This window comes from Porites lutea, chromosome 10 (genome assembly GCF_958299795.1).
Source record: "Porites lutea chromosome 10, jaPorLute2.1, whole genome shotgun sequence".
Taxonomy (NCBI): Eukaryota; Metazoa; Cnidaria; class Anthozoa; order Scleractinia; family Poritidae; genus Porites; species Porites lutea.
In genome coordinates, this window is record NC_133210.1 from 27,024,547 (window position 1) to 27,042,084 (window position 17,538).

The 17,538-nt window shown below is 39.1% G+C and overlaps 2 protein-coding genes across 2 annotated transcripts in view; one reads left to right on the top strand and one right to left on the bottom strand.

Annotated features, from left to right (window-relative positions):
• Positions 1–65: 65 nt before the first annotated feature.
• Positions 66–10,496, top strand: LOC140950536 (etoposide-induced protein 2.4 homolog). The gene is made up of 10 exons (XM_073399776.1): positions 66–414; positions 1,933–2,002; positions 2,553–2,619; positions 3,856–3,995; positions 4,967–5,040; positions 6,064–6,139; positions 7,292–7,397; positions 7,875–7,986; positions 9,320–9,391; positions 9,939–10,496. The coding sequence occupies exons 1-10, from the start codon at positions 221–223 to the stop codon at positions 10,054–10,056; spliced, it is 1,029 nt and encodes a 342-aa protein (XP_073255877.1). The 5' UTR covers positions 66–220; the 3' UTR covers positions 10,057–10,496.
• A 4,167-nt stretch (positions 10,497–14,663) lies between these two features.
• Positions 14,664–17,538, bottom strand: part of LOC140949727 (multiple epidermal growth factor-like domains protein 8) — a 48,982-nt gene continuing 46,107 nt past the window's right edge. Inside the window, exon 34 of the mRNA XM_073398865.1 lies at positions 14,664–17,126. Coding sequence (XP_073254966.1) covers positions 16,562–17,126 — 565 coding nt within the window. The 3' untranslated portion in view covers positions 14,664–16,561. The remainder of the gene's footprint in view (positions 17,127–17,538) is intronic.

Below are 17,538 nucleotides of genomic sequence, written 5' to 3' on the forward strand. Positions count from 1 at the left end.
GAGGATCGGAAGAGATTTCTGAGAGTGTTCAGAAATTAAGCTTGGCTGAAATCCTTATTAACCTCGTACTGTTTCGTGACTTAGTCAAGTGCGTGACACGCTCACGAGGACTGCACACTAGCTCGGCGAGGTTACCAAGTTTGCCGAGGGAGGTCTGGAAAGAGAGTTGGCCAAAAAAATACAAAATAAAAACATTTGAACGAAGAAAATCTTCTCAATTATGAGCGATTTAAAGCCAATAGTTCTTGGTATGGTCCATGGATTGAAAGATTCTCTGATTGGGATGACAGCACTCCTTAGACTTAAAAGTATTCTAGAAGGAAATCACGCGGAGAATCAATACAATACTAATGTTCAGCCTCACCGAAGAACCAGGCACGGAGCCAAAACAGTGGAGAAGAAAAAGGATCTAAAGTAAGCTAAACTTGTTGTTCAGATTGTCGTTAACATAGGCTGAAAGAGAAACGCTAGAGGCTGATGTGGAAATGATAATTATAAAAAAATGTTGCTTGTCTTCTTTGGGAACCAAACAATCGGATGGAAATCGGAATTCATGCAAATTTAAGTTTTCTTCTACAAACAGTGTCACATTATGACAGTCTTCAAGAGAGCCGTGATAATCCATTTAATTCAAATTGCTGGTTTTGTTTGCAATCCTTTGTTACTGTACCTTGAATTTCCAACGAACGTTTTTCATATATAAGCTTGCATCTGTGCAAATAACAACAAAAATAGGTGAGAAAATTATATCACAGTTTCATGTACATGTTATTTGATTCATTAACTACTGTAGATGCTTTGCTAAACAGAGCACTTTAGTTAGTATTCAAAGTAGAAGACATCCTGACAGAACATTGGCACATGTCAAACTTATAATAGGCCTTTTGCATTATAGTTGTAGTTGATCAGGGGATGAACTTTCCATAAACACGAAAACAGTTCGCTTTTGAAAAATTTTGTTAGCAAGAGTTGAAAGAGCCTATTAAAAATAGGTAACTTGTAAATTTTGAGCCATATATCTCGAAAGTAGCGATTGCAACAGCTGCTGAAATTTGAAGGATTTGTATGAAAAAAACAACTTTTTCACCTGCGCTTGAGTGGTTTTCCATACTACTCCTTGTAAATTCTGAAATTTTTAAGCTGTCATTAAATCTTTCCCTTACGCATTTAAGGGCTCAAAGTACCTGTTATGAATTAAAATGATATTTGAGCTCCGTAATGCTAAAGGAAATGTTTCAAGAAATTCACAAGTATTTGTATGGAAAACCATTCAAGCGTGACTGGGTAGTGAAAGTTGTTTTTCTCATACGAACCCTTCCAACATTTGGCGCCGCTGCAATCACTACTTTTGAGATACACGGCTGAACATTTTACTGGTTACCTAATAATTATTTTTAATATGCTCTTTCAGCTCGTGCTAACAAAATTTTTCAAAAGTGAACTGTTTTCATGTTTACCGAAAGTTGATCACTTGATCACTTAATGCAAAAAGGCCTATCATGTAAGCATGATGCGCTGCATCAAATCACTGTCTGCAGTTGAGCTACATTTTTTTTTAACATTTTTTTTTACATGTGATAGCCAGTGTCTAAATTAACATTATTCTATTTCTTTGAAGACCAGTGAATATTTAATAAATTGCATTAAAAGTTTAATACTATATAAAAAGGCTATTAGCAACAACAATAATAATGAAAAAACCCTGTCACCCATGATAATAGACAGGGTTACATGTTGCTATCTTTTTACCAAATCTCTGCGAAACATCTTCCAGAATTTAAGCACCACAAAATATTAGCTGGCTCAAGCTTTAATAACATTTCTGACAGGAGTTTTTATTAACCAGCCATGTTTAAGCATTGGTGCAAATGATTCAACTTAGAGATCATGTCAAATGATTTTTTTCATGTTCTTTTTTTGCTATCTTTTTAGTTCAGTTGGTGTGAAGGAAATATTTAGTAAAATGTTACAGTGCTGTCTTTTGAATGGGGGAATATTTTGGGTAAGTGCTTGGTGACTTTAAATTTTATGTATCCAAAATGTACACTAGAATAAAGGGTGCATTTGGTCATAAAACAGTAGGGATCTGACATCATGAATGACCGGTCATTCAAGGATTTGACCAGAGAAGACCCATTTTTGATTCAACATTATCTGTTGACCAGCCATTTAATAAGGTTTTCTTCTGGTTATGAATCATGCGTCCTTGTTCAAGGAAGTTAATACTGGCTGACTTCATTACAAACAAAATCTGTTATCTGTACTATGTTCTCAGTTTGTATTTTTTTAATTTTTTTTACCTAAGAGGTACGATTTTTTGTCTAAAGAGAAAGTATAGCCAAAATATTATTCCGTGAGAATATATTTCAAATTTCAAACCAAAACTGGCTTCCCTTTGCCAGTTAAACACTGGATTTTTAACCCAGTTTTTCAAACCTCTTGAGAATATAACCAATTTTTTCTCTAGAGAGGTTTGAAAAAAAAAATGTGATTTCCATGTTGTCTACTAGTGGTTTGTCAGAAGTTATGTTTATACTGGTGCTTTCTCCTAGATGAGCATTTTCCTTTTTGAAGGCTTCATTATTCCTGGACTACAGAACCTCACTCATTTCATATTCAGTAAGTAATAATTAGCGTTTCTTGAAGGCTCTGTTCTCCATCAATGAGGATGCATAGTTACGGAGATGATAAAAGATTTTTTTCTGGTTTTCTTTTATCCAGGCATTCATATGATGGTTTATTATACAGGGGCACCCAGCAACTGTTTTATCTGTTCGGAGAAGCAAATATTGCCAAAATTTTTCTTTTAGTTGAGGATGGCTAAAACTTTCTAGATGACCATTCCATCCATGTACAATTTTTTTCGAAGCTTATATAATAAATTCCCTATGATTTTCTGAAGAGTTAATTTTTCACATTTCACTGCCCAGGTTAGGCTATTTTTTGTAGAAAAGGAAACCTAAATTTTTGGATTCAAAAAGGTGACAGAGAGAGGAATCAGAAAAATTCTTTCTTTCTTAATAGTTAAATTGCATCTTAAGTGTTTGGGAAAATAATACTGATGTCCTTGTAATTTCGAAAAGACTCAAGTCCCCCTAGGATGACCGAACAGGTACAAATTTTGTAGTGCCTCTTAGAATGCATTTCCAGAGAGATCTAAAAGTACTCTGGATAGCCTAAAAAGTGTTTGTAATGTATCTAGGAAGAAATTGTGGTTGGGTGCCCTTACTTATGCACAGCAATCAACATTGGAGAAGGGACAGGGGTGTAATCACACAGGGGCTGGTTGTACAATGTAGCTTATTAGCCTTCAAAACCTTTCTTTCAAAGTAAAGTACATTCCAAGGTCTCTGCTTTATAGAGTGCTTGTAAACTACAACCCTGGTCAAAACTCTTGGGACACAAATGCAATAGCTCACCAAAATGAGGTATTTTCCATCCCCCCCCCCCTTCCCCTCTGGTGCAGTGTTGATGTGTCAACTCAACCAACACTACTTGGGGGAGAGGGGAACAGTAGAAATAGGTTCTTATAACAACATTCCCAAGCTTTTTTAAGAGTTAGAATACGAGTTAGTTTGTAGTAAATTAATGTAGCCTGGCCTGCCTCGAATAGCCTCGCTAACTGCAGGCCAGTCCCAATGTATCTTTTGTTATATATTTTCCAAATTTAAATAAAGATGAAGTTGAAGTTGAGTCCATTTAGCAGAGTGTGTCTTCGTGCGTCATTTCCTCAAGTGTCCCAAGATATTTTGACCTGGGTTGTAGCTGGATAAGCCAAGTACACTCTCTACTCTTTAACTAATTTAAAACCTTTTTTATTATATTACAATCTTTTGTTGTTCCTTTTTGCCGTAGATATAGTTAGTGGCAGTACTCAGCATCAGGGTTTATGGCTATGGAAGTGGATGGGACCTTTTCTGTCATACTTGTTCAGTGCTTTGTGGGTGTTACCTCTGTATTGGCTGAGCAAACCCCTCAACTCATTATGGTATCAGGTATGAAAGAAAAATACATTTAAGTTGGCTTGGTAAACTAGAAAGTTAGTTTTACCATAGTTAGTAGGGGAGACTGGTTAGGAAAGCCAGCAAACATCAAATTGAAAACAATGGTGCTGTAGGTTATGTTGGAAGCTCCCTGACCGTGCACAATGTTTTGTTTTTTGTTCACAAACTGTGACTGAATAAATTAATGAGTTGTTTCTATTGGTCGGTAAGTTCAAAATGATAGGAATGCTATTGAACATCGGGCACGGTCAGGTCCAAAAAAGCTAACAAAAACATATAACAAAAGAGTCTAACGGGTTTCATAACAGTTCCACTTTAATAACTCTGGTTTTACTCAAGGTAATTCTTGGTGCTCTTTTGATATTAGTAATGGTTTATTTTTATATGGCTGCTTCCACAAGCAGGTAAGATGAAGCAAATGCTGTGTTCTGATTGGCTACCCAGTAGAGCAAGATGAGCCTATCTTGTTCAGTATTTTCTCCATTGGTCTTGCAAGAAAAAAGTCTCTTGCTCTTATAATGAATCTGCTGTCACTGAATGAAAAAGCCAAAATTAAGTGATGTTTGTGTTCTGTTAAAAAACTCTAATTTTTGCTCCAGAACGCTGAAAAAGCATTCTAAGAGGCCCAGATTTCAAAATTTTCCCCAGGGGGATGTTGCCAAACCAGTCATCTTCACCTGCTCCAAAGTTTTTGCCACCTACTAAAAACCCATTTGAAAACCCTGCACCATTTTTACAGCTCTCATTACTAATTTATGGTTCCACAAAAGTGTAAACAAGGACTCCATTTTTCCCAGGGTAGAAATGGTGTTTATTACATGCCTGAAATGGTAGCATATTGATTCGCTTTAAACTACCTTTGTATATGATTATACAACTTTTCCTAAATCTGGCCACTCTTTGTGCAAAGATGCGGGTAAACTGGCAAATGGATCTAACTTAAGTTACCGATTTTTTGCCAGGAAATTGCTGACTCAGCATACCGCAACACAAGGGGAAGACCACTTGGATTTTTAGCAACTGTTGGAAAAGAAAGGTTGAAATAAACATAGTCTAACAGTTACTTTATAACCCAACAAGGTTGAATAATGAAATCATACCTTAATGTTATTCCCAAATTTTTTATTTGGCACACATTTAAAAGGAATAATAGGGACGCCTTGTGCTAGAGACATTGAAGTCGTGCTAAGACAGCTTTAGTAATGTTGAGTGTGCATAAAAACAGGGAAAAAAAAGACAGACGAATTTAACGTCTGACGACATAAGCGTCCAGACGCACTTAACAGACAGCTTTAACGTCTCAGACAATAAATGTGTCTAGTATAAAAATGGGACGCCGTAATCTGGGACGCATTTTTGCTCAATTCGCCCAAAGGTCACTGGGAAGAGTCAGAGTTGTTTTTCTTAATGTTATCGTCAACTTTTGTGCGTCCTGTTTTTACACCGGTCGACTTAAACGTTAAACATTAAATACGACTAGACGACTTTAACGTCCGAGTCTAAGGTAAAAACGGCCGTTGGGACTAGCCTGAATTTCGTCCAACTACTTGTTGTCATAAGCTCCCATCTCTCTTAGGTGTTTGCTACTCAAGAATATGGCTGAAACTCAAGCTATGATCAAATAGTGTTATTTGCTTGTCAGTTCTCGTAGCGCGCAAGCAAGCTCTCCTTTTGAGGGATGTCGTGGGAATTCGTGCACCAGGTGCATGCTAATGGGGATAAAAGAGCAAGAGGCTGTTTACTTGTACATTCTCTTGCAGCTTGCCGTGCTGTTACTCGAAGTGGATAACTTGCTCACAGGCTAGGATTCTCTGACCACCTCCTGTCTGAAATTTGTTTGTAGTTCTTGCAAGTTTTAAAAACTGTGGCACAGTTGACCAACTATTTTGCTGGGGTCAACGTTTAATTCAATTTTCATACACTGTCGTCTCTAGGGATTGAAAATTTAAAGATTTTTCAGTCCAATGGAACAATAGAGGGCTTTTTGAAAGAAGTCACAGCATATAACTTTTCGTCAAGAAGTTAATCTATTTTTGTTTTTGTTTTTTTCCTCTTTCAGTGTGTCATCCCACATCAGTAAAACAGTGGCAGATTTCTTCTTTAGTTTTTTACTGCAAATGTTTTTTCTTGTTCAGGTATTTTAAGTGAAGTGCACTTATTCTGTGTTACAGACTTAACTTTTTTAGGGGGAGGGGGAAGGGGGGGTCAACCTCTCCGTTGCCCTCAAAAATGACCCCTGATACTGTTATATCGGCGTTGGTAAAATTTAAACGGCTTTGAACTTGGTTTTGTCAACCACCGTCAAAACTCTGCTACTCTGCTTCAAAATAACGTTACCGGTCCTTTATATTCGCAGTAGTGAATTTTACTTTTGCAGTGGCTCTAACCTGTAGACTTGGCAGGAGTGTTCATGTCCCAACCGAGGCCTGCGTGTAATAGCCCGCAAGGTCGAGATAATTTTTTCCGAGAGCGGGTCCCTCACATCTCAGAACGTTAAAGAGCGAGACCCGACTAAACTGAATGACTGGATTGCTCGTTGCTTAAGACACCCTCAGATGTAGTTCGTAAATGCAGAACTTTTCTCTCCATCAAACAGCTAACGTGTCAAGCAAAGACAACTTGACGACGGCGCGCGCTAATCCACGCCTGCTTTCTCTATTGACGATACATTGTCTTTGCTAAATCTGCTCTTGCTTTTAAGTTCACCTTCTTCTACAAACCGTGGAGGGACGTGAGGTTCTTGATTTTCCCTTATATCATGTGACTGGTTGGTCCGGCAAGTATAAAATTTAAATAAAGAAAAAATGTGAAAAGTAAAACCTGGAAATACGTCAGAAGTTCAATGGGACTCAAAGCATTGACCTACCGTAAACTGCCGCTTAAAAGTCCTTATCTCAATATAGGCCCTTATCTACCTGCAAACCAAAAAATACATCCGATTATAAGACCCGCGGATATAAGCTCCCCTCTGACTTGTATTTAAATGAATTCCATTTATTATGACGTTTTGAAGCTTCATTAAAAACCGGTGAATGCTAAACGTACTTTCATCCGCACTGCTATGGCTTGTTTGGAAGCGCTTCAGTTTTCTCGTCCGGCTATAAGCCTCCTCGGATATAACCCTCTCTGTTTATAAGCCCTCCTAAATCCCTTACGAAGATGTATAAGCCAACTGCGGGCTTGTAAGCGACAGTTTACAGTAAGCATTACCGGTGCGTTGCCAATTGAGCAATGATAGTACTAGTGAAGTCGGTTTAATAATCGGCAGCATTTTCTTTTTCTGACAGGCTATGGTAGCAAGCTTTCTTCCTATCTTGGGACCTGTAATAAGTCTTGGTCACATGTGTCTTCTCTATTCTCTATACACATTTGAATACAAGTGGGTTAATATGGGTGAGTAAAGAAAAGTACGTGAAAGGCTCATTAACTCAGAGCGATTTTCGCGCGAAATAAGAGACCTTTAAATTTGAGGACGTAATTTCGCTTAGAGTTTTTTCGCGTATTCTCAAAGAATATAAACCCCGGTGAGCTTCACTGTACTTTTTTTCACCAGAAAAGTTAACACCGTTAATTTTATTGAAAGAGGTTAAGCCCCCTCCCGATAGCAGAATGGTAAAACTTCTAACATTTGATAACTTGTTTTATAATAAAGTTGTGATATAACACACACTCCAATTGGTTGAAAAGGCGTGCTTTATGAGAGTATAAAACTGTGACGCCAGTATCTGCATGGGTGCGCAATTTAACGGATTCTCTAGTGTAAAATAGTCAGGGAGCTCCGATTTTGAACAGTAACCATTCTGTGCCATTCACCAATCACTACTACTCACTACATTGAAATAAGAACTGATCACATTTTTGTTGCCATAGGTTGGACAGCTTCTAAACGACTTTCTTACATGGAATCAAACTGGCCTTATTTTGTTGGGTTTGGTCTTCCACTCGCTGTTTTGACGTCGTTACCTCCTTCATTTATAATCAGGTCAGTATAAAAAATTGTTGGGTTGAAATCTCTCCTCTCTCTACCGTGTCACCTCCTAAACGCCCACTATTTGTGTAGGGGAGAACTTGCGAATATGTCGACCACCCCTCAGTACTGGTGCTTAGTATAGGTGATTTTAAGGTCATTCTTTTGAAACAGACCCTGCAATGAGATTTTTGTCAATTTTTACCGATTGGTTGTTTTTGTTATGGAAACTTAATTTCTGAAATGAAATTGGGGGGTCCTCATACTTGTTTGGGATTAGAAGCAACATGTATTTACGCAATGATCCCTTAAAATAGCAATGAATATAATCATATTTTCGAGCTTGAGCCATCGGCAAAAGCCGCCATGTTTGATGTGCGCGCGCTAATCTTGCCTTATATTTAAGTTGAGCCAGGACTTTTAAAAAGCGCAGCTTTCGTTAAAATAGTTATGGTTTACTCAAACAAAAAAATCGTGTAACGCTAGACTAAATGGTGACGGCAACGAGAACAGCCAAAAAAAAATTTGCACGTGCTGCACACTTTTTTATATTGCGATGTTTTGCAAAACAACAACGTGAATCTTCCTAGTTACAAGTTTTATGGAGGAGATCTCGTAGGTGCTCCTGTACGCTTTTTCGTTTTTCCACTGTCGCTCATGTTCACTTTGGTGGCCGCTAGCATTACTCATTTTCTCACCGCCGCTATTAAATGTTTTTCTTCCAAAGAAATTTGTCTCCATTGTAGCTCTTTCTCTGTTTTCCATGTCAGTGAAAACATTAAAATTTAGCGATAGTCGTAGAGAAGACTCGGCTTTACCGCCAAAACGCGCGGGTGGTTGAAATGCGATGTTTCACTCTAGCTTACATGAGGGATGGATGAACGTACGGACGATTTTGTCAGAACCAAAATTTCTTGGATACATAGATAAACAAATTTTCTTACTCGTGGTGCTCCGCTGCGCGCGCGATAGCTCCGGTAAAATTATACGCAGTAAGGGTGCGCAATGGAGACCTAAGGAATATACTTAAATCATCCTCGTTCTCCGGGTTTTCCCGTCGTAGTGCTAGAATGACATAGTTGACAAGAGGAAAAACCCTGGAACAAGAGAAAGATCCTTTAGTCGCTCTCGGGTGGTCGCTAAACCAACCAAATAGATGAATCTTTGCTGGCATCAGACAAGAAACATATACGGCCATTGGGGCTATAGTCAAGTTACAGATGTATTGACTTAAGATATTAAAGAGCTGGTTTAACCAAACTCTATGATCTACCCGCTCTACGCATTTGTTGGTTTCAAAAGAGGATAAAAAATGAGCCGTAAATTCTCTGTTTCTTTTTGTTTGCAGTGGATGTGTGTTTGCTATACTCTTCCCCCTCTTTATCATCAGCGGAAATGAAGCGAAAGTAGAAGAAACAAAGTAAGTCTCTTAGTGCTTTTATTAGCCAGAAGCACAGGGGTGGAGAGTGGGGTCTTTCCGCTCCACTCCATGCCTCCATCCACCCCTCCCCTGCTTAGTGCCGGTGCCAACAGTAACTGCATTAGAAAGATTTGATTTAGTTTTAGATGGTAACTGTCTTCTGTCTGTCCCGTGATTTAGCTATCGTGAAAACTTCAACTATAGTGGTGTAGCCATAGTGAAAACGCAAACTATGTGTCTGCTTATTGAGACTGAGAACCGTTGGGCTTTGAGCAAGCTTTTTAAGGGAAGTCGCGAGAAGTCACGCGAGAGCCTCTCGCGAAGGGGACGCGAGTGCGAGGGGTGGAGGGCTTCGCCGCTCGCTCGCGCGTTCGCTCGCCACTCTTAATAGAGAGCTTTCTCGGAGGCCAGTAACCGTTACAGACACAGAAGGGTTTTTTTAATTTGATATTTCGGCATTTGTTGTACTGCAAGCACTCATAAACAGACTCCTGATATTTTCTCAAACATCTTCGTCACGGCCTACTGTTTTCTTTTTTCTTTGCAGTCAGATTCCTTTGAGGATATTTTCCTTCGTTATCTGGTTAACCAACAAAGTATTCACGAGGCGACCTGTCACAAATAGAGCCCAGGACTCTCGCGCCGAATCCATGGAGGGCACGTGATCACTATATCATCCAAGCGGAGAGCGATTTATCAACTTCGTTCCCAGGGTCTTCTCTCTTCCCTCGAGAGGACCCTGGGAACAAGGCTGGAGATTAGGTCATTACTGAAGGATGTCAGTATTTAAAACTAGAATTCAGTTGTTGGAAGATTAACAGATGCGCCCATACTGGGGAAACAGGCGCTCCTGTGGGGAAATAAATATTTTACAACTGGCGTTGTTGGGGATGATATAATAGTTTGCATTTTCAAAATGTTTAGAATCGAAGGAGATTTTTTATTATTTTCTTAAAGAACTTTGGCATCACATCTTTGTCGTCTATGAAGTTGTTTCATCTGTAAATAGTGTGGTCCTTTATTACAAGTTAAATTTCTAACAAAAAATGATTGTTGTTGGTTTTAATAAAATAAGTTTTAAAGAGACACTTTCCTACTAATATGCAATTCTTTCGCTCTTAAGCCTTGAGCCATATAAAAAAATAATATTAGTAATCTTGAATAAGGAAAATACATTAGCGTCAGAAAAGATTGAGCTTCGCACGAATAAAGTCAAATTCTCTACTCCAGAAACTATAACGGGAATACCTTGTTGCGAAGATAAGTCGAACACTTGAACTCCGTGTGTAAAAACCGTATCATTATTCCATAAAATATACATTCAACGTTTCGAAGAGATCCAGATCCAAATCAACCGTGTCAAGTCCAATTTACAACGAAGTTCAAGTAGGTCCAAATGAATTCAATACTGTATATCCTACGCACGAGTTAGGTTTTCTAAAACCAAATTATAAGCTTATGATATGTTCAGTGCGTAAACTTCCGAAATACAAGAAAACGTACCGACTGTTTTAAGTTCCACAAGCAGAGGCTTCCTGAATGACATCAGGTTTCAAAAAACACTTTGTTATATGGCAGGCACCAAATACGTGCGCAGCGTTAGTGATATACTGCTAACTTCCGGTTATAAGTCCCTCTAGTTTTAGGCCCATCTACCTGTGAACAAAAAAATGCACCCGGCTACAAGCCCACCGGATATAAGCCCAGCCCCCGTCTAGCTTGTATTGAAATGAATTAGATTTTTACGACGTTTTGAAGCTTAAGAAACGAGTAAATTCAAAAAGTATTTTGATCTACTATGTAACTTGTTTTGAAAACCTTTTTTCAGTTCCGTTATAAGCCCCCAGGATATAAGCCCCCTCCCCTTTCATAAGTCCTCCTAAAGCCCCTTACGAAGTTATATAAGCCCAGGGGCTTATAAGCGGAAGTTTACGGTAGGCACAAGCTTTCGGCGCAACGATTTCTGGGATTGTTTGTGTGGACAAGCGTTATTACTATAGTTAATGGCAGAAGCATATAACCCCGATTCGGGGTTATATGCTTCTGTTAATGGTTAACCAATGTCTTGCACCCTATTAGAACATGTTACTTTGTCTCGTGTCCACGTACGCTTAGATGCAACCGACGGTATATTCCTCAGATTAAGTTACAAAAAGGCAAATAATACCTTCCTGAATAGTGTTAGAAAGAACCACGTTGAAGCCCAAGTTAAATTTTCGTTAAAAGTTACGGAAATGGCTAGGGTCACTGTTGAAAGACAGTTGCTAGTGTACCAAGGCGGGGGGAGGGGGGAGGGCCTGAGCAGACTAAATAACGGGTCAAAAATTTTCCAAGTGTCTAAAAAATGGCAGCGACCGTCCACGAAAGGAAGAACTGTCTCGCCGGTTGGGGCGTTTCGCGACATGAAAATGACGGGGATGTTCGTAGACCCGCTTACGGGTAGAAATCGCAGATTTTGGTCTCACTTATGATGCTTGAGACAGAGCGCCAATATTTTTATCCTTAAAAGTATCGCTTAGGGTTGGGCATAAACAGGAGCCGATTAAGTAATCGGCTCCTGGCATAAAGAAATATCTTCATTTAAAAAGCAAATGTCGTCATACTGTGTTAAAGCAACGTCTGCCGTCTTAGCCAGCGTAGCAGGCGCTAGGAATTAAGAACGAGCACGCGAGGGAGGCACGCGCGCGAGGAAGACACCCGTGCCTCCCTCGCGCGTTTGGGCCACGCCCTAATTGCGGCTTATACTCAGTGTAATAACCTATGAACCTCACAAGTGACGTAAAACAATTAACACAAAGCAGCCAGTGAGAAGTCAACACAATAGAGCCAATGAGAATAATAGCTAGAAAACCAAAAAAAAACTTCACAGGATGACCCCCAAATTAGTCTTCATTTGGACTTTAATTCTCATTTTCCGACAAGCATTTCTCGTGTCTTCCACATGGCATTCCCCTGGGAAAACATGTTCCCTTTAAATATAAGTTAACATGTTTGATTCGTCTATCCCTGAGGTACTTTCAGGCAGAAACGGTGTATCTCAAGGTTCCTTCACTATTAAGGTAAAATTTACCCGTTTTAAGGGTCCTTACATGTGATTAAGCAAGAAAGAAACAAAAATAATTCACCGCAAGAAACGACCACTTACCTTGTACAAAGTAAACCACAAACAATTTGCAGTTCCGTAGAATGCCAAGCAATGTCGCCGACAAATGTATTTGACATTGACTCTCTCCAACAATTTCCTCTTGTACGGTTCTGTAGAAAATTCTTTATGGATAGCGGCAATTTGGAGGCAAGAAGATGCTTCAACAGTGAACATCTGTGGTACAATTTGTGCGCATGACCATTGGTCATTAACCTTTGTTATTTTGACAGGTCTTTGAGATGTAAATGAAACCCGCTTTTGAAGTACATATCAACCAATAGGTGGTTTTCATGCAATCTCGGGAGACACAAATAACAATGGTGTAATGAACAAATGCTGGTGGACAAACAAAGCGAGCTAATGAGCGATCTTTTGTTTACCGTCCACCAGCATGGCGGCGATGACGTAACGTGAAAACCACCTATAACAGCAGAATGCAATACTTCGGAGACGTTTTGGATGCTCGCGTTTTATCAAGTGTGAGAGTTCTTGCGCTTGGCGCTGGAATTTTTGAACAGGAAAAAATACTGTTGTTCGTTTTTTCAACCTTACAGTTTCTTTTTGGGTCGCACCAAAATTATCATATCAGTGGTGAGCATTCGGAAGTCAGCCAAGCGCGGTCATTGCACGCGTGCTGAACAAGAATACTGTATAATGACAGACTAGAAACAATGTAGAAAACTCCCAAAGCACAAACTCAGCCAAAACGCTAAAAAATCTTCAATGTTTACTCAAGTTTGGGCTTATGGAAGATAATGTCACAGTTTTTCAATGACCATGAAAATCAGAATCCGGGTAGTTAGTTAATCAATTGTGGCCCTGAAAAAATTTAAAGGAAAAAAAACTACGAATTTTTAAGAAAATGCTTTTTTCGTGAGAAGGACTCTTAGACGTTGACAAACGTCAACAAATAGCTAAAACTATAATTCTATATGTTTGCATTGCTCGAAATCGCGCGCATTTACAAGATGCTAAAGCTTTTTGCTGACTTGCAAGAACCCATCTGTTATAAAGATCCCCAAAATAAAGGGATAAATCTCATAGTTCATTAGATATAATCGTGTTAAGTTTGCTTCTCATTTTCGCATAAATTATGACCTAAATTTGGAAACCGCTGAATTTCTCGCAATGCGTCTTTGCGGTTTTGGTGAAACTCTGTTCAGCGCAAGTCACTAATGCGCACTATGTGTAGCCGAGAGATTTTTCACGAAAAAATGCCGGCAACAGCAGAATTTCGACTCAGACCCCAAAGAGGCGTGGCACTATTACCACGTGACATTTACTCCGATAGCCAAAAATTTTATGCTATATTGTAGAATGATTTATATGTTATCCATGCTGTATGTTAGACTTACGATCAAAGTAAAGGTGGGGATACCAGAGAGCTTCAAATATGATGGTACCCTCAAAAAATAACTGGGTCGAGTCACCTTAAGTGTGTTCGCGATTGCGAAGCTGCACAGTCCACTCTATCAAATATGGACAGCTGGACGCGTTATAACAAAATCTAATATAACACCTCTAAATGCAAAGTCCTAACAGTCACTGATGACGTGTCACTACCCAGATGTGGGTAGTGTTTCTGACTGGTTGAAACAAATTTCCCACGCGGCACGACCAATCAGAAGCACTACCCTGGGTAGTGACACGTCATTAGTATGGAATTTCTGCGCTCGTTTCTCAGACGTTATTTCGCGGGGAAACTGTTGGTGGCGTCGCCAAATATGCGCTCCCTATTTTTGGAGCGTGCGCGGTAACGTGGAGTGAAATTACGTCAAGTCGTTTACGAAGTTTGATTGGTCAGTTATCTTCTTCTCTTTTCTTCTCGTTCCAAATATGGCGCTTGCAAAAATTAATATTCAATAGCATCGGGCAAAGAGTTTCACGTTTCATGAGTTTCTCATTTAAACATTTGAATTAAAAGGATTTAATTTCTCGTGTAATTAACACTGCTTAATCCAATGTCAACATCACGAGAATAAAGGAAACGATAAAGATCAAATTTCCTGATTTGTAAACAGATTCTCTTCAACAGTCTCAAATTAAATGTATAGAAAAAAAAATACGGAGAAAATCGACTTTGATAATATAAGGTTAAGGTTCTCTTTGACGTGCCATCACACAATGTTCAAAAGGAAAATTTTAATATCGACTGTATGTAACCAGTAACATAACTAAAAGTGTACAAAAATTTAAAAAATTGGAGGTGAAAAAATAGACCATTATTTTCTGTACAATTGGAACACGTGGAATTTTGGTTCGTTGAATTTGATTTTTCACATTACATTTCGTTACACACTTAAGAATAAAAATCAGCGAAAAGGTTTTGCATAACGTTTCGATGACGATTATCAAGTGACAAATTAAAACTAAACCTGACTTAATACTTTAGAGCGGTTTTCATTTGAGTGTCGAAAAGTAATTGGTTTTGCACTTTCTACACGATGCGATTGGCTTAAAAGATTCGCGCCACCTTTTCATCCAATCAGAAGTAAAACCAAAGCCAATTGTGACGCGCTCGCATGCATTTTCCCGCGCTTTGCGTCAGCCACATGTAATTACTTCGAGTTTTGATTGGTTCAATGTATTGTCTGTGTCCTATGTGATTGGCCAGAGTAATTACTTTGGTTTTGGTTTTACGACACTCAAACGAAAACCACTCTAAGTTGAAGTGAAAAAACCAAACAAAAGTAATACAGTGGAAACCCGTCAGTACGGTCACCAATGGGCCAAAAAAATTGGCGTTATTAACGGGTGACCGTATCAACGACGGTTTTTTTTACAAGCAAATGTATGGCGGTTTTGCTAGGCGGCCAAAAAAAGTGGCCGTAATAACGAGGTGACCGTATAACCGAGGTGGCCGTAAGGAGGGGTTTCACTGCATATACCTGTAAATGAAAAGTTATTTTAACACTTACATTCCCAGAATAAATATTAGTCTTGTGAGGAAGTACTAACTTTTGAGCGTCTGTGGATGAAATCCTTTGGTGTTACCATTCAAATCAAACCTCTTCAGCAGTACTTTCACATGGTACTATTTATTTAGTATGTAGTTCTAACTTTTGAGTCTGTGAATGAAATCCTATGGTGTTACCATTCAAATGAAACCTCTTCAGCAGTACTTTCACATGCTATTTATTTAGTATGTAGTTCTTAATTTTGAATCTGTGAATGAATCCTGTGGTGTCACCATTAAGTGAAATCTCTTTGCCAGTACTTTCACAAGGTGCCATCTGTTTTTGTTAGCATGTTAAAAAATGACATTTACAAATTTTGACTTTGGTTACTTCTGGGACTGAGAAGGTTAAACAAATAATTTTGCAAGGACGGAGTCTGATAAGCGAAGCTAAATCATGTAATCAGCTGACTTCGATTAATAATAATAATAATAGCTGGCCTATTACGGAAAGTTTTGTCTATTTAGGGACTCAAATGTGAGGACTCCTTTGGGAACTTTAGGAACTTTAACCGTTTAAGCCCTAAAAGTGATCAGCGTCAAATTTCTCCTTGTAATATCACCGCTTTATAAAACACAGTGGTCATGAGAATTGATGACCCGATCACACAAGATGAATCTAATTGATACTTCAACAAATTCTGCCCACTACTTCTACTGTAAACATATAGGGACAACAAATGAGAATTTGAATTTTGATATTAGGGTTTAAAGGGTTAAGCCTGAGATTCCACAAAACAACATTAATAATAATAATAATAATAATAATAATAATAAATTTTAACAACGAGAGTCTTTCACCAGGGTGATTTTCAGAAGGGTCCTGGATTTCGCTGATTTTTATTCTTAAATTTTGGTGAAAAAATCTTCTAGTTTACTAACAAACGTTGTCCAAAACTGGACCGTGTCTACCTTAATGTTCTTCATTCCGTTTATAATTGATTCGACAATCAACTTACTAGTTTTGGTTGCGTGACGATCAACATCACACACCTGCATTGCGTGACATGAAGAATAAAATATTACATAAGGGGCTTAGCGTGACTGATAACGTATATTTACATATGGGCTAACTAGTGAATGTAACTGTCCGTCTGGTGCTGGTTTTACGTCCATTACTAACGTGATGGTTAACAAATCCAATCGACTGTTGATTCGTAACCCAAGTCAATGCTGAGCCAAACATAAGCTGAAGCTCTGTGCACTCGTTAGCGGGCAGCTGAAATACCACTGTCGTGACTGACGCTCGGCCGTCGACAGCTGGCTCCTGACTAACAGGGGCCAAGACAGGTCGCTCTTTGGTGTCCCTGAAACGAATCTCCTTGCTGCCAGCGGCGTCGCGCTTGATGCGCCAGCAACTGGGCTGCGGTTTATCCTTTTGGTGAAGAAGGGAATAGGTTGCGAAAGGCCGGCTTCTCATCGATTCCAACTGCATTTCACGATGCTCGATGACTCTTCTACGAGTGTGATATTGTTTGATTTTCCATCCGAACACGCTGACTGACACCACGAGAAAAAACGCAGAGAAGAAGACGGAGAAGAACACGAACAAGTCGATCTGAGACAAGTCCTGTCTGAAGTACACCAGGCCTTTTGTGCCGGGCTTACTTCGGCCCACAAACACCATATAGAACCTAGTGAGAAGAGAGTACGCTTCTTTAGCAAAGAAAACAAACACGCATAGAGATTACATTGAAGCAAATACACTGATTAAAGGGTTGATTAACGGTACCCTTAAAACCACACACTCGGTTCCAGGGATTTTTCAATTTCGCCCCGATGGGACGAGTAGGTGAGAATCCTGGAACGAAGTTGAAAAATCGTTCCCTAGAATGCATTAGCGAGGACTGTTTACCCCCTTTCTCACTGCTCCCAACCGCGGTCTATGCCATAATTATCCAATACAATTATGAAATTGCAGCGAATTGTAATAAAGAGTTTTACATTTGACTTCGAGAATGAGTAGGAGTACGAGATTAAACATAAAGATTTCGCGCGTGTTCTCAAAAAATCACGGCGAAACTCCCTTAAACAGCTTTTTCGAGA

Bases quoted from the DNA above. Each gene is read 5' to 3' on its own strand.
- LOC140950536 (XM_073399776.1), top strand. From the start codon at position 221: ATGAGCGATTTAAAGCCAATAGTTCTTGGTATGGTCCATGGATTGAAA. The intron at 2,003-2,552 runs GTAAGTGCTTGG...GCTTTCTCCTAG, and splicing joins TGAATGGGGGAATATTTTGG to ATGAGCATTTTCCTTTTTGA. The intron at 7,398-7,874 runs GTGAGTAAAGAA...TTGTTGCCATAG, and splicing joins ATACAAGTGGGTTAATATGG to GTTGGACAGCTTCTAAACGA.